The sequence below is a fragment of the Macaca fascicularis genome, chromosome 2 (assembly GCF_037993035.2).
Source record: "Macaca fascicularis isolate 582-1 chromosome 2, T2T-MFA8v1.1".
NCBI lineage: Eukaryota > Metazoa > Chordata > Mammalia > Primates > Cercopithecidae > Macaca > Macaca fascicularis.
In genome coordinates, this window is record NC_088376.1 from 26,992,760 (window position 1) to 27,007,115 (window position 14,356).

The 14,356-nt window shown below is 35.5% G+C and overlaps 1 protein-coding gene across 5 annotated transcripts in view; it reads left to right on the forward strand.

Moving 5' to 3' along the window:
• Positions 1 to 14,356, forward strand: part of ZNF385D (zinc finger protein 385D) — a 990,373-nt gene that overhangs the window by 966,894 nt on the left and 9,123 nt on the right. For all 5 annotated transcript variants that reach the window (XM_005545658.5, XM_045385203.3, XM_005545661.5 and 2 more), the window contains 2 exons: positions 10,225 to 10,403; positions 11,827 to 11,928. In XM_005545658.5, the coding sequence (XP_005545715.2) occupies positions 10,225 to 10,403; positions 11,827 to 11,928 (281 nt within the window). The remainder of the gene's footprint in view (positions 1 to 10,224; positions 10,404 to 11,826; positions 11,929 to 14,356) is intronic.

Consider the following 14,356-nt stretch of genomic DNA (forward strand, 5'->3'; position numbering starts at 1 on the left):
TTTCGGCAGGGTGTGGTGGTTTACACCTGTAATCTCAACACTTTGGCAGCTGGGGTAGGAGAATCACTTGAGACCAGGAATTTGAGACCAGCCTGGGCAACAAAAGGAGACCCCCATCTCCACAAAAAAATTACAACAACAAAAAAGTGTTAGCTGGGCATGATGGCATATGCCTGTAGTTGCAGCTGCTCAGCAGGCTGAGGTGAGAGGATCTCTTGAGCCTAGGAGGTTGAGGCTATAATGAGCCATGATCGTGCCACTGCACTCCAGCTTGGCTGACAGTGAGACCCTGTCTCAAACAAACAAACAAACAAATAAATAAATAAATAGAGAGTTTTTCTTCTTGAATTCTTATTAGAAACATCTGATTAAGAAACAAAGAAGGAATTACTTGTCAAATTAGGGCAACATTTTTCCTATTCTGCTTCTAGGTCCTTATCTCTACTTTGTGTGTCAAAATTACCCCAGAGCTTTAAAAATGTGTGTACCCAGGCGCTATGCCCAGGGATTCCGATTATTATATCCAAGTCATGGGAAGCTGTAGTTTTTGGAGAAAAAATAAATAAAACTTCAGTGTTTTGCAGGCAGAGCTGAGAACTATTATAAGAATCTTATCCAAGAGTTTAAGGAGGTGAAATGTGACTATCACCGTTTACTTGAATTCCCTTGTAAGAGTGTTCTCTCTGAACCTTACGCCTACTCAGTGGACCACAGCCACTTGCCTTCTTTCTAAGCTGCTCCTCGAGTTTCCTTTTCCCTGTATTTTCCTTCCTGCATCAGAGATCTTTTTCTGTTCTGAAAAGAACCCACTCCAGAATCCCGGCCTAATGCTCATTTTAGAACTCTACTTAGACTTGTACCAGCAAGCTATGTCAGGTCTAATGGTAGCAAAGGAAGAAGAAAAGACACATAAATAGATGCTGTTTGACCCCCTTTGTCCACCATTTTTGATCTTCAGATTCGGCTTCTATTATCTGTAACTTGAACAGTGTTGGGAGGCTCCCCATGTCTAGGATTTCCTCTAGATATTGATAAATGTGAATGCAATCTTACCTGCACTAAACAACTGCCACATGCATGCTGGCTCCATCTATATCTTCTCCCTAAGATGTGGTATGAGGAAATCCAGGGAACAAAATAAGGAAGAGAAAATCTAGAGATACCTGCTCTTCTGCCAGGAATACTAGCCACCAATGTAGGATTCATTGTATGATCATTGTGGTGTGTTTCAGCTTGGACTCGCTCAAAAGCAGATTTGGAGACATGGATTTGAGAGCAAATAGTTTCTTAGGGAGGCAAAGGAGGTTAAGGGAGTGGGTAAAAGAAAGAGGGAAAGGAAGGCAGCCCAAATGGAATGCGTGATGTAGCCAGTTACCAAGTTGGACCATTGGGACTGACCAAATGAAATGGTCAGACTTTCTGGGCTGCACTCCGTTTCACTGTGTTAAACATAAAAACTTCTAATAGTCATGAAAAATGACAGAATTAAATTAATTCCAATTCTATTTCTTCATATTTATAATCACCGTGCTATCATTGTTAATTTATAATCTAATGTTTACATTTTTTAAAAAAAGATGTAATACCACAGGGCTTAAATGCATGAACTGTGCCCTTAGTGAGCTCAAAGTATTTGGAACTGTTATGAACTTACTAATGACATAAAAACTTGTTGCTGAATTTGTGTGTATCTGGAGCTCATGTGGTGTCTGTTATAAGATAAGCAATAAAAATCTGTGAATTTAATATACACTAAATCTTAATAGTAACCACATTAATTGTTTAAAATATAGACTAACAAAATATTTTTTAGGGAGTAGTCCTTTATCACTGATGTTATTTAGAGTTTCCAGATCATAGTGCTGGTAGAAAATAGATTGCCTAGGCCATTTAGTTCATTTAATGATTGTTTTCTAAATTCTCTTTAAATATACCCCTCCATTGTCTGCATTCAGAGAAGACCGCAATCAATGCCCCACCTTTAGACCTCCACTGTCTCCTACACTTATCCCTGCCTCTCTAATAGTGCTTCAAAAACACTGCTCTGCTTTCTTTCAGAGCCAGATACGAGAAAGCTAGTGTTAAGATTGGATTATATTTTCAGGGAACCAGGTTTGAAGGTCAATTCTGGTCTGAAGCAGCCAGGCTGCAGGGTGGGAAAATGTTTCCCATGCATCCAAATAATAGTTCTAAGTGTTTTTCTTGTTTTTCCCCTTTAGAAACATATTATATACATAAAATAGGGTCTGTAGCATTAAGTATAGAAATGTGTATCTATGAGAGGAAAGCCAATGATCTTTCAAAACATGTTTTTCAGTCTTAGAAAATGCATTCTGCATTCTAAACAAATGACCCCAGGCAAATTTTGGGAATGCGACTTCCATTAGACACTGTCAGCCGTATAGGACAGCAGAATGGACTAGAAGTGATAAGACTTAAATTTTGCCCCCAGATATGCAGAGAACATTTCTATAGACTTGGGCAAGCCAGTTGTCCTCTCTGGGCTTTTGTATATATATGTCTCTCTATCTCTCTTTCTCTTTCTCTTTCTCTGTTGCTAATGGAGTTAAGAAGCCATATTGGCATTTTTAAGGATCAAATATTATGTCATGATTATTAGTATGACCACAGCTGCTGCTGGCATTATTTGGGGATCAATTATGTTCTTTCATTTGCTTTCCCTTTGTATTTTTCACTAGTGTGTAATCGTTTGGAGTTGTAATTAATTGATATGTATTCCGTAAGATTGGAATACAGGATTTGAACAGAGGCATTCCCACTTCGATTTTTTTTTAAATTTGGAAAGGGAAGTACCTCTTTTGAGCTAACTAGTGGTGTTTACAACACAGTCTAAGAATTTTTTAAACACCTTAAGAGGATATAGTCTTTTAAAGAGATTTGGAAGCCCTTCCCTCGACTTGTATGCTACAGATACAAATATTACAAAAGATGTTTTTCTTTTTCTTTAAAAAAATTTCCCCCCACAAAAAAAAATTCCCCCAAATATCCTAGTAGGTAGTGCTTTGCTTAGCTAATTTTGATGGTTTTCTCTTTATAATTTGAAAGAAAAAAAGAAGAAAACCTTTGAGTTAAAGCTCATTACTAATTTGGGCAGATTTTTCTGGTAATGACTTGAAGTAGCAACAGTGGATAATTTTTGCTAAACACATTCTAGTTTTTGTTTTATATCTCTAGACAGAGCTTATTCTATCCCCTTACCAAGTTTCAATATGAAGAAAAGATAGTTATCAAATGACAGATTTACTAAATTTTAAAATGCTTAGAGAGTTCTGAACTTTTGCCTTAACAAAAGCAACAATGTAAAAAAGAAGGATGAGAAGATTGATTAAAATTTATTGAGCAGATCGAAGTGTCAAGAATAATCCTTAAAACAATAAATGCATTTAATACAACATTTCAATAAAGCAGATAATTTCCTTTTTAAAAATAAATGAGGGCATTGAAGCACAAAGAAACCTACGCTCACACAGCTAATGGAGGCAAAATCTGTCCCACACAATTCTAGAGCCTGAGCTCATAACTTTCTTTTTACAAATGAAAAAAAAATAGTTGTATTTGTTTATCAATCTGTATTGATGTCTAATACCCCAGCTAATTTTCCTTGACTATCTACTATGAGAAAGACCTAGTCATTGTCTTCAAGAAGTCCATGTCTAATTGTGACTTTGTATTCAGAAGTGAAATACATACTTGTTTCATGTGAAAAGCTCATTTAAGCCATTCAGCTGTGGTCAGTGTTCATGACCTTATTGCTATTAAGGCCCAAAGATTGTTTGCCACTTCTATTTAACATCTTCTAGGGTAATGATAAGGCTTCCCTTTAATTGAAAATAAAGATAGAGACTCATCTATCACAATTCTTCTGTTGTAACTTCTTTAAACTTTCTACAAATGATTAAGAAAACAGCCTCTTAACTCCCTGTGCTCCACACGGCCATACAGGGCATATTTGAATATTAGAGTTGTACTATCTAAAATGACAGCCACTAGCCTCAGGTGGCTATTTAAATTGAAATTAATTGCCAGTCCCATTTCTCTGTTGCAGTGCCCTCATCTCAAGTGGTTAAGAGCTACACATGGCTAATGGCTACCATATTAGCCATACATTTGTATAGATATAGAATCTTTTTATCGTCACAGAAGTTTCTATGTACTAGAGCTATAATTCATAAATAATATGTTTGGGGGATTGTGATAGTAAATGATTTGAGGCATATTACCTAATAAAACAATTTTTACGTCACTGTGAGCATTTAGGGTTTACTAATTTCACATTTGGTGACTTCTCACTGATTAACAACCAGAATGAGTGACTTCTTTAATGTGTCAAGATGCATTTTCTGGCTGTGTTGTTTTATATGACTATTCTTGTTAAATGAGGTTTCATGTGCAAAACAGTGAAATGTTCAACCTGTGTCATTTTTCCCATCTATGCCTCATATAAAATCACTGATATTTAAAACATTTCTGAAAGCATACATGTGAAAATCTGTTACTACTGAGGACTTGGAGCTTAAAGTTGATAGGTGGGCAGGCTTTTGCTTTTTACTTTATGTACTTTTGTGCTCTTTGAATTTTCTGCCAAGAACATCTGTTGCTTTCATTAACAAAATAAAAAATAAATAAAACTAGTTTACACAAAAAGCAAACAAGAGCACTGCTTTTATAAATAAGACAGCATTATATTGCATTTATACTATGGAAGTGTGATTAATTTGTCCATTTACTAATTGTTGCATGTTAATAAGTTTAAGACCTTTCGCTAGGCTTTCTTGGGGGAATGGATATAGAAGCAATGTGGTGTTTTTCATGGCCTTAAGGAAGGGCTTCGTTTTTAGGGAGAAGAAATGGGTGCATATAAAGATTTTTTCAGTGTGTGTCTGGAGAAGCATGGGAGAGACTTAGTGTTTTCTCTAGTCACACTTTCAGGGCGTTATGGATAAAGAAAGCTTTTTGGATGTTGATGATATTTCTCTTCACAGGCTGGAATTTCAAGGCTTGCTGCTATATTGATTTCGCACATTTGTCTCCACTATCAGATAAGCCATGTGTTCTGCCCATTGGGTCCCTCAGCCTGCAGAGTCTTCCCTGGGTTTCCTTTGGTCACATGGTCCATTGTGTGGCTTGTCTCCTACCCCATAATGACTTCAGAACTTTCCCTCCAGGGCCATTTCTGAAAAAAAAAGCATGTTTATTTTTTTCTCTGTTTTAGACTTCTTGTGTTCTTTGTCTCTATTTTCACCTTTCCAAATTGGACTTTGGATATATTACTGGTAAATCAGCAAATTACTTTCAACCGTGGAACTAATAGAAATGATAGAATTTTTTTTTTCCCTCATTTGGGGCAATATTTGGTCACCTGATACCTAGATGCCATTCCAGGTGCTTAATGTTTTTTGATATTCTAATAATGTAAACCAAAGCTTTCTTCTTTAGGAAAAAATTAACATGGAAAATCCATACTATATAGGAGGTCAACATAATAAAAGGTTAACTTGATATTTAGAGATTTATAAAGAACACATGGAGGTGTTTGATGCTAATTACACATTCCAGGTATGTAGATTTGAGAGCGTTTTCCTTCCTTAGGACACACCAGAGTTATAATACTATTATACCAAATATCATAAATAAACACCTTAGCAAAAAAAAAAAAAAAAAAAAAAAAAACACCTTTGCATTTTGCTGTTTGTATGGAGACTGACCATGACCACTTTACTGCCTATTTATAAGCTGAATCATTGAGCTTGTCAATATGATGGTAACTAAATTATTGCTGGCAATTGTATGAGTTTGTTAAAAATCTAGTCAGATGCTATTAAATAGTATTTAATGAACCTTCTGAAAAACTAAACTTAAAGGTATTCAAATTTATTTTAGAGAGGGGCAAAATTTTTAGACTATGCCAACTAGATTTCCCTATAAAGTAAACTCCTCTGAAACTTTCCTTGTAATGTTTAGAAAATAATTTGGCAGTTTGAATCGAGAGACTTAAAAATAGTTATATTCTTTGTCCCTATAATACCACTTATGAAAAGCTATCCCAAGGAAACAATCAAAAATGTGATAAAAGATTTAATGAGTAGGATGCTCATTACAACATAATTATATAGGGAAATAAAAGGAAATAATACAAATGTCTAATATTAGATAATGGTTAAATATATCATCTCTGTGTATTACAAGTCTATGCTGTCATTAAAAATCATGTGCATTTCTAAAAGTATATATATAATTTCACAGGAGTTTTATGCAAAGCCACTTTAGCTAATTTATCCCAACTTTTTAAAATGCACGTGTACAAATAGAATATAAAAGACTGGTACATGATAACTATTATTAATATTTTGATATACCTCTAGTTGGTGGAATTAGGGGCTTTTTTTCTTAATTTGTTTTTTAAATTTTTCTTATGACCTAATAAATTATTTCTAATGTGTGACTTATTTAATTTTTTAGTCATTTGCCAGTTTTCCTGTTTACCTATCTTTTCTTTATGCCAGTACCAAACTTGAAAGTCAGCTAAAATGAGGAATTATGAGAATGATGGGAAACAAAAGGGAAGGCTAGTCCCTTGCCCCCATAGTAACTTGATTTTTACAGATAAAAGCATAATATGTATCTTTCCCCCAAATACTCCAAAATAAACAATTAAGCAGAAAGCCATATATATATATATATATATATATATATATATATATATATATATGATTTCTTGGAGCCTTATGCTGTGCTGAATTTAGACTGTGGTCGAGGTATGATTTCACCTTTCAGAAATCATGAAGCTTTAAGTGAAGGTATTCATCAGTGCCAGCCTTTTAGAAGTGGTAAGGGAAAAATAGTCCACTTAGCTCCTTGCAGAGTCTCTCCTCAGAGGAAACAGTGTAGTACAGAAGTAGACTTGTGACTGCCTAGCTGGGCCATCACAAAAGAAGGGACAGCCTTGCAAGATGTTTACATGATGTTGAGGCCAGAGGAGACCACCAGCCAGACAGCGCCACATCCTTGCAAAGTGTCACCGTTTGTGGCGCTCTGCTCAGTAAAAAGAGCATTATGAGAAAAAGCAGGGGGTGGGGGCGGGGATGGACGGAGAATTGTAGACTCAAATTCCAAGTTTAGAAAAGACAGTATTAACAAAATTGAAAATTAAAGATTTGTGTGTAACTGAATTCAGGTGGCTTAGAAATTGTTAGTGGATTTCTTCTTTTTTGTTTAATTATTTATTATTATTATTATACTTTAAGTTCTAGGGTACATGTGCATAACGTGCAGGTTTGTTACATATGTATACTTGTGCCATGTTGGTGTGCTGTACCCATCAACTCGTCAGCACCCATCAACTCGTCATTTACATCAGGTATAACTCCCAGTGCAATCCCTCCCCCCTCCCCCCTCCCCATGATAGGCCCTGGTGTGTGATGTTCACCTTCCCGAGTCCAACTGATCTCATTGTTCAGTTCCCACCTATGAGTGAGAACAGGAACTTAGCTAGAAATTTACTTTCTTCCTGCCAAGGACATCCAGTAATGCTTCTTTGTGACCACAAGCTAGTAACTTAGTCTTTCTGAGTCTCAGTTTATTATCTCCTAAATGGGGATAATAATAGCACCTAACTCATAGGATAGCTGTGAGTAGGTAAAAAATGTAGCACAGTATCTGAAACGTATTACAGATTTAATGCAAAGGGGTTCTTCTAATATTAATTATGTTTATATTATTGCACATTTTATCTCATAAATGTAAATGCTTTATAATTAAGAATATATTTCACTAAATTTTAGCTGTATTTTGCTACCCTTACTGCCTACTGAAGCTTTAAGATCTTATAAAACTATCTAATAGTTGTTCAATTATGACTGACAATATGTTACTAAATGTATAAGGTTACACTGTATAACAGTTCTACTCCATTTAATAGTGAGTAGTAACCCTAGAGTCAAAGCTACTAGCTGAAGTTCCCTTCCCCAATGTTGCCATAATCATATGTATACATGTGTGTGTGTGCATGTGCATGTGTGTGTAAGTGTATGTTTATAACATATGGGTATATTTAATTGTCCTATCTTTTCTAGCTTCTATGAAGAGACTATGCTTAAATAATAATTCTAACAACCCAATGACTCTGAAAAGATGGGTGTTTCTAAAATGTTCATATATGTCCCATTTCTATTCTTCCTCTAGAAACATGACATAGATGGGTCTTAGCTTGCCAAAGATATTCTGAGAAGCACCATATTTTCTGAATCTTTGCCTGCTATTGCTGAGCCATACTATTGGGGCCAAATCTCTTAAATTTTCCATTATCTCCTGAACACTTAATACTCAATGCTGAGACAAGTCACCTATGCCTGGCTTTTCTCCTTCCCAATCAACATAAATGACTTAAATATTATTGAATAAGTTAAAATAGTATTTGGACCCATTCAGCTTACCACCTATGAAACACCAGCTACCAATCACAGACGATATTAACCAAAAGTGAATCTGGAATGCCTCAAGAAAATCAGGATGACAGTCAATCTCCTACTAACTTCTTAGGCATTCCTAAACTAAACTAGCCCTGCTAATGTTTCTCAGTGTCACTGAAGAAGCTGCATAGAAAAAAAAAAAAAGGTATAAAATCATCTGTTCGGATAAAGAAGTTTTCATAATCATCTACGTATTTTGTTTCTTGCTCCCTAGGACTTCTTCTTTTCTTTGCCCTCCTCCCACTTATGTCATCTTCAGCTCCCACTTATGTCATTTGCAGCTGCAGTGGAAAGCATTTGTGCTCACTATATTGCAAAGGAGGTGACCGAAAATAAGCTCCCGTGAAGCATCACAGTCATTACATGGGAGCAGTTCTCTGGCTCCACGTTTCAGTTCCTCCAATCTTCCTGCGAGAGATTGACTTTTTCCTTTCTCTAATGTGTTGAAATATGGACATTTTAATAAGAATGGATAAGAATATGGATATTTAAAATAGGCCATCTAGGTTGTAAGAATGACTACTTTTTCTATTGGACTCAGTAAAAAGTAATCATTTTGAAGAGGGAAACATGTGGCTAGAAACCTGTTTAACTTATTTATTGTCCCTTACTTAATATAATGTCATCTGCAGTGACCTCGAGTGTCCTTCACAACATGTTTTCCTCATTAATACTTAGTGTCTTGGAAGCTGGTCTGTAACTCAGAAGTTGAGAATCATTTCTTTAATGGTTGCAGAATGTACAGTCTAATACATACAAGTAGTCAGGGGAAACTACTACCAAATATTTCTAAAATCAGAATGGCAGAAAGAACACAAACGATTATAAAAGAAAATGTCACAGAAAAAACACATGACCAAGTGAGAAAAAAAATGAAGAATACTTATCAACTCTAAGAAAAAAGAAATTTTGAGCAAAATTCTGAGAGAAAACTGCCATTATGAACAGTATGTAACTACAGTGATCTCAAGAAAACAAAACACAAATGTTGTTAACGGTTGACAATTAGAGCTACATGAATGATGTGTGAAGGCCTGAAGTTGTTATCTGTTTATTAAAAAGAAGCAGTTATCCATCGTGTATATGCTTGGGTTACGAGTTCATCCCTCATCTTCTTGGTCATTTGTTTATATAGCCCACCAGTGTGGGCTTTACTATTCTAAAATGGATTTGTTTTTCAGAGTCATTAAGATCTTTATACTATTACTCTCTCTCTCTGAACCTAAAATGCATAGCCAAGAAAGCTTGTTTGTATTCTGTTTAGAAAGTGGATATTTAATTAGTGCCACTTCTATAAACACACCATATTTAAACTGATTACGCTTGTTACACATCACCTCCAGCTATACCTTTAGCAACTAAATGACTCTTCCTCGTCAGGTATCATTTATGTCTTGTTAGTATCAAGAGGAAATGAAATGACATCACACCCATTTAATTTCCCCTCAGGACTCTAAAGTTTCGTTACTATACTAATGGCACTTGTTTGTAATGTGGAGCATTAGAAAAAATGAATAATTTAATAACATTATGTAAAGTGATGAAGGCACATTGTTACAGTCTGCTGTATCATCTATATACTTCTGCCCATAATGCCAGGAAAAGCTGCACTAAAATGAGGCATCAAATTTTGTTATTGTACTGTTTCTTAAAAGTATATACTAGCTAAGATTTTTTTTCCTCCCACCCTTCTTTCCTCCCTCCTTTCCTTCCTTCCTTTCAATATTCCTGACAGGTACTAAGCACAAAACCATGCTGGAAGCCCGGAATGGAAGTGGCACTATCAAAGCCTTTCCTAGGGCAGGAGTGAAAGGCAAAGGACCTGTTAATAAAGGAAATACAGGCCTCCAAAATAAAACATTTCACTGTGAAATCTGTGATGTGCACGTCAACTCGGAAACACAACTTAAACAGGTAAGCAGCAAGTATTCTAGGAGTGAAAACCAACAAGGGACAGCCTTATAAGCAGGATGTGTGTGCTTCCTTCATTTTTATTTCTGTCTTTCTGTCCCATCCACCCATCTATTCATCCATCCCTCCATCTGCCCATCTGTTAACCCACTTATCTTACCTTCACTGTTCTGATTTATTTGTGCTTATTTTAGTTGCTTGAGGAAATACTAAAATGTAATAGATTCTAGAGCCTTTCAGAAATTGTTGGCAGTGAGTTTTTACTATTCTTGTATATGAAGAGTGGGTGGAGAAGGGATATCAGATCTTTTCTCTACCAGATTTTCCACTCAAAAGTGTTGATTTTCTTTAAAGGTCAATTTGCAGTACTCTATTTTTATTTGTTTAGATATTTACATGCTGCAACTAATTTTATACTGAGCTATTCTTTTATTTTATGTGTTTTATTATATGGTGTTGTACTGTATGTTTAGCTCTTGCAGCCACCTGCAAAAGGGATGACTAATCATGTTGTATTCATTTTTACTATGAATAGCCTTCCAAAGCGATCATTTATACATTGCCAACTGAAGGTCCAGCCCTCATGTTGTGTTTTGTTTTATACATATGTACAATATTTTACTGATTTTATGCACCTTAGTTATTTATCTTTAGAATTTAAGGGTTTGACATTTGACTGTACAAATGTGAGGATAAACATTAGTATGGAAATAAATTCATTCGTTCCTGGGCATCTTTGTTTATTTGCATGTAAAATTCCTTTAGACATTCCTTTCCTTTGTAAATGCTTTTCAAAAAAAAAAAAAAGACAGAAAAAGAGATGTGTGCAGTGATAAGAAGAAAAGCTAGGAAATAAAAAAAAAAAGACACTACTATTTGTTTAAAAATATACTAAAATAGGCCGGGGACAGTCGTTCACGCCTGTACTCCCAGCACTTTGGGAGGCTGAGGCAGGTGGATCAAGAGGTTAAGAGTTCAAGACCAGCCTTGCCAAGATGGTGAAACCCCATCTCTACTAAAAATGCGAAGAATTAGCCATGCATGGTGGCGGGCACCTGTAATCTCAGCTACTTGGGAGGCTGAGGCAGAGAATTGCTTGAACCCGGGAGGCAGAAGTTGCAGTGAGCTGAGATTGTGCAACTGCACTCCAGCCTGGATGGCAGAGCGAGATTCTGTCTCAAAAAAACTATATATATATATATATATATATATATATATATATATATATATATATTATATGGATAGCATAAAATATATATATCCTCAAGGCATCAGAATCTCAGGACAAAAGTGCATGATCTTTTATTTTTGTCTCTCTGAAACTTGCATGAAATAATGAATATCTTTCCCCAGGTTAAAGCAATATTTGTGACAGGTTTTTGGAGATGACTTTTTTAAAGCTGTCATTTTAAATTACTTTTAATAGCACATTAGCAGTAGAAGGCACAAAGACAGAGCTGCTGGGAAGCCCCCGAAACCTAAATACAGTCCTTACAACAAACTACAGAAGACAGCACATCCACTGGGGGTGAGTATCATTTGGCAAGAGTCCAGCCTTTATTCCCGAATGGAATTATTGGTTTCTTGATTTGTTCTGGCACTTTGCCACCTTTAACCACAGCCCAGTACCTTTTACCTTTTTGAGTTGAGCTCAGGTTTGTCATAGATCATAGGGAAAAGAGAAAAACCAAACTCTTTTGAGTCAAGTAAGTAATCCCATGAAATCTGGTCTTGATATAAGTTAGTACTTTTGGAAAGAAGGTCAGGAAGAAACAAATTCATGTATATCTTTTTTAATATGTTTAAGAGACAAAGTATTGGTATTGTTGGTATCCTCAACAATTTTGGATTTTGAATAACAGTCTCAAAGTGTAGCTTATTTTATTTAATTATTCATTCAAGGACATTGCATAAAACCCAGGAAATACTTTGTAGGTATTTCCTCTCCCATGACTGCAAATAAGCTTTTTATATTAGTAAGTATACTATTATAATGTCCTGACCTGGATATTTTGGTAGGACTTTAGAGGAAACCTGTGTGAAACATCTTGACATTGTAGATGAATATTGATGAACATGTATATTATTTTGTTTTGTTAGTTTGTTTCTGATTGAAGTGACCGTAGCTTTCATCGGAGAGACTCAGAGCTCAATGAAAAGTTAAAAACAACTGATGTATAATTTAAGTTAAATTGTGCATTTTGAAACATTTATTCAAAATAGATCTTATTACTATTTGATGCTATTATGTGCTGCTGACACATGAAAACATAACTAAAGGAAAACTGCGATTATCTATTATGAGACCCCAGTACAAGCTGTCCTGTTAGTTTAGTAGCATTGCCCATTTTGTTCAAATGAACAAATAACTTCAAATGAAGTTATTTAATTTTGTATCCTGAAACTTTACTGAAGTTGTTTATGAGCTTAAGGATCTTTTGGGCCAAGACTATAGATTTTTCTAGATATAGGATCATTTTGTCTGCAAACAGGGATAGTTTGACTTCCTCTCTTCCTCTCTGGATGCTGTTTATGTTCTTCTCTCGCCAACTGTCCTGGCCAGGGCTTGCAATACTGTGTTGAATAGGAGTGGTGAGAGAGGATACCTTGTATTGTGCCGATTTTCAAGGGTAATGCTTCCAGCTTTTGCCCATACGGTATGATGTTGGCTGTGGGTTTGTCATACATGGCTCTTATTATTTTGAGATATGTTTCTTCAGTACCTAGTTTATTGAGAGTTTTATCATGAAGCGGTGTTGAATTGTATTGAAAGCCTTTTCTGCATCCATTGAGATAATCATGTGTTTTTGTCTTTAGTTCTGTTTACATGATGAATCACATTTATTGATTTGCATATATTGAACCAACCTCTCATCCCAGGGAAGAAGCCTAATTGATCGTGGTGGATAAGCTTTTTGATGTGCTGCTAGATTTGGTTTGCCAGTATTTTGTTGAGTTTTGCATCGATGTTTATCAAGGATATTGGCCTGAAGTTTTCTTTTTTGTTGTGTCTCTGCCAGGTTTTGGTATCAGGATGATGCTGGCCTCATAGAATGAGTTAGGGAGAAGTTCCTTCTCAATTTGGAGGGATGAAATAATCTGTACAACAAGCCATGACACAAGTTTACCTATATAACAAACCTGTATATGTACCCTTGAACTTAAAATAAAAGTTTAAAAAAGTGAAGTTACTTTACTTTTCTGTAAAGACACAATTTTAGCTGGATTGGGAGGCGAAGAATTCTGCACAGTGCCTCAGCACCACTAGTCATAACCCTGAATGCTATCTCTGTCCAGCATAGATGTAGCTTTTGACAATCGAGTGAATGGTTCTTAAATAAAAGAGTAGTCAGAATTGTGTTGCTATTAGTATTTAAACCCTTCTTCTTCACTATCACTATGTTACTGACTCCACAAATGGGAACATTCTCTCAGTGAGAACAGGTATTTTGTGATGTTACTAGCCAGAGAATGAACTGGCTTTGTAGAGAAGGACTGAGAAAATGTGGTTACCATTTGCACAAAGAAAAAGTAGAAATGTCAAAATTTAGCAGAGAAAAGGAATTTTTGGTTGTTTTTAAAATTTCTCTATTGAAAGTGGAATTTTATTGTTCTTATTTATTTTGAATAGTGCTTCATACAACTGGAAACAACATTCTCTGTGTAACCCAGGTTACACACTTGGATAGTCCAATGGCATTTGATAGCATTAAAAATCTCTTTAGAAATGTATGCTCTTTAATAGTTAATGTATGTGTAAAGGGTGATACAAATATTCTATATTTTCTCATGATGAATACTTTCCTCTGAAAGCATAATTTTCAACAAACATAAAATAAAATAAGGTTGCTGAGTACTTTTCTGGAGGACTTTTCAAGCATTCCTGGTTGGCCATTTTCAAGTATCTTCCAACTCTTCCAAAAGGAAAATGTTCTATACCTCCCATTTTCTTTGTT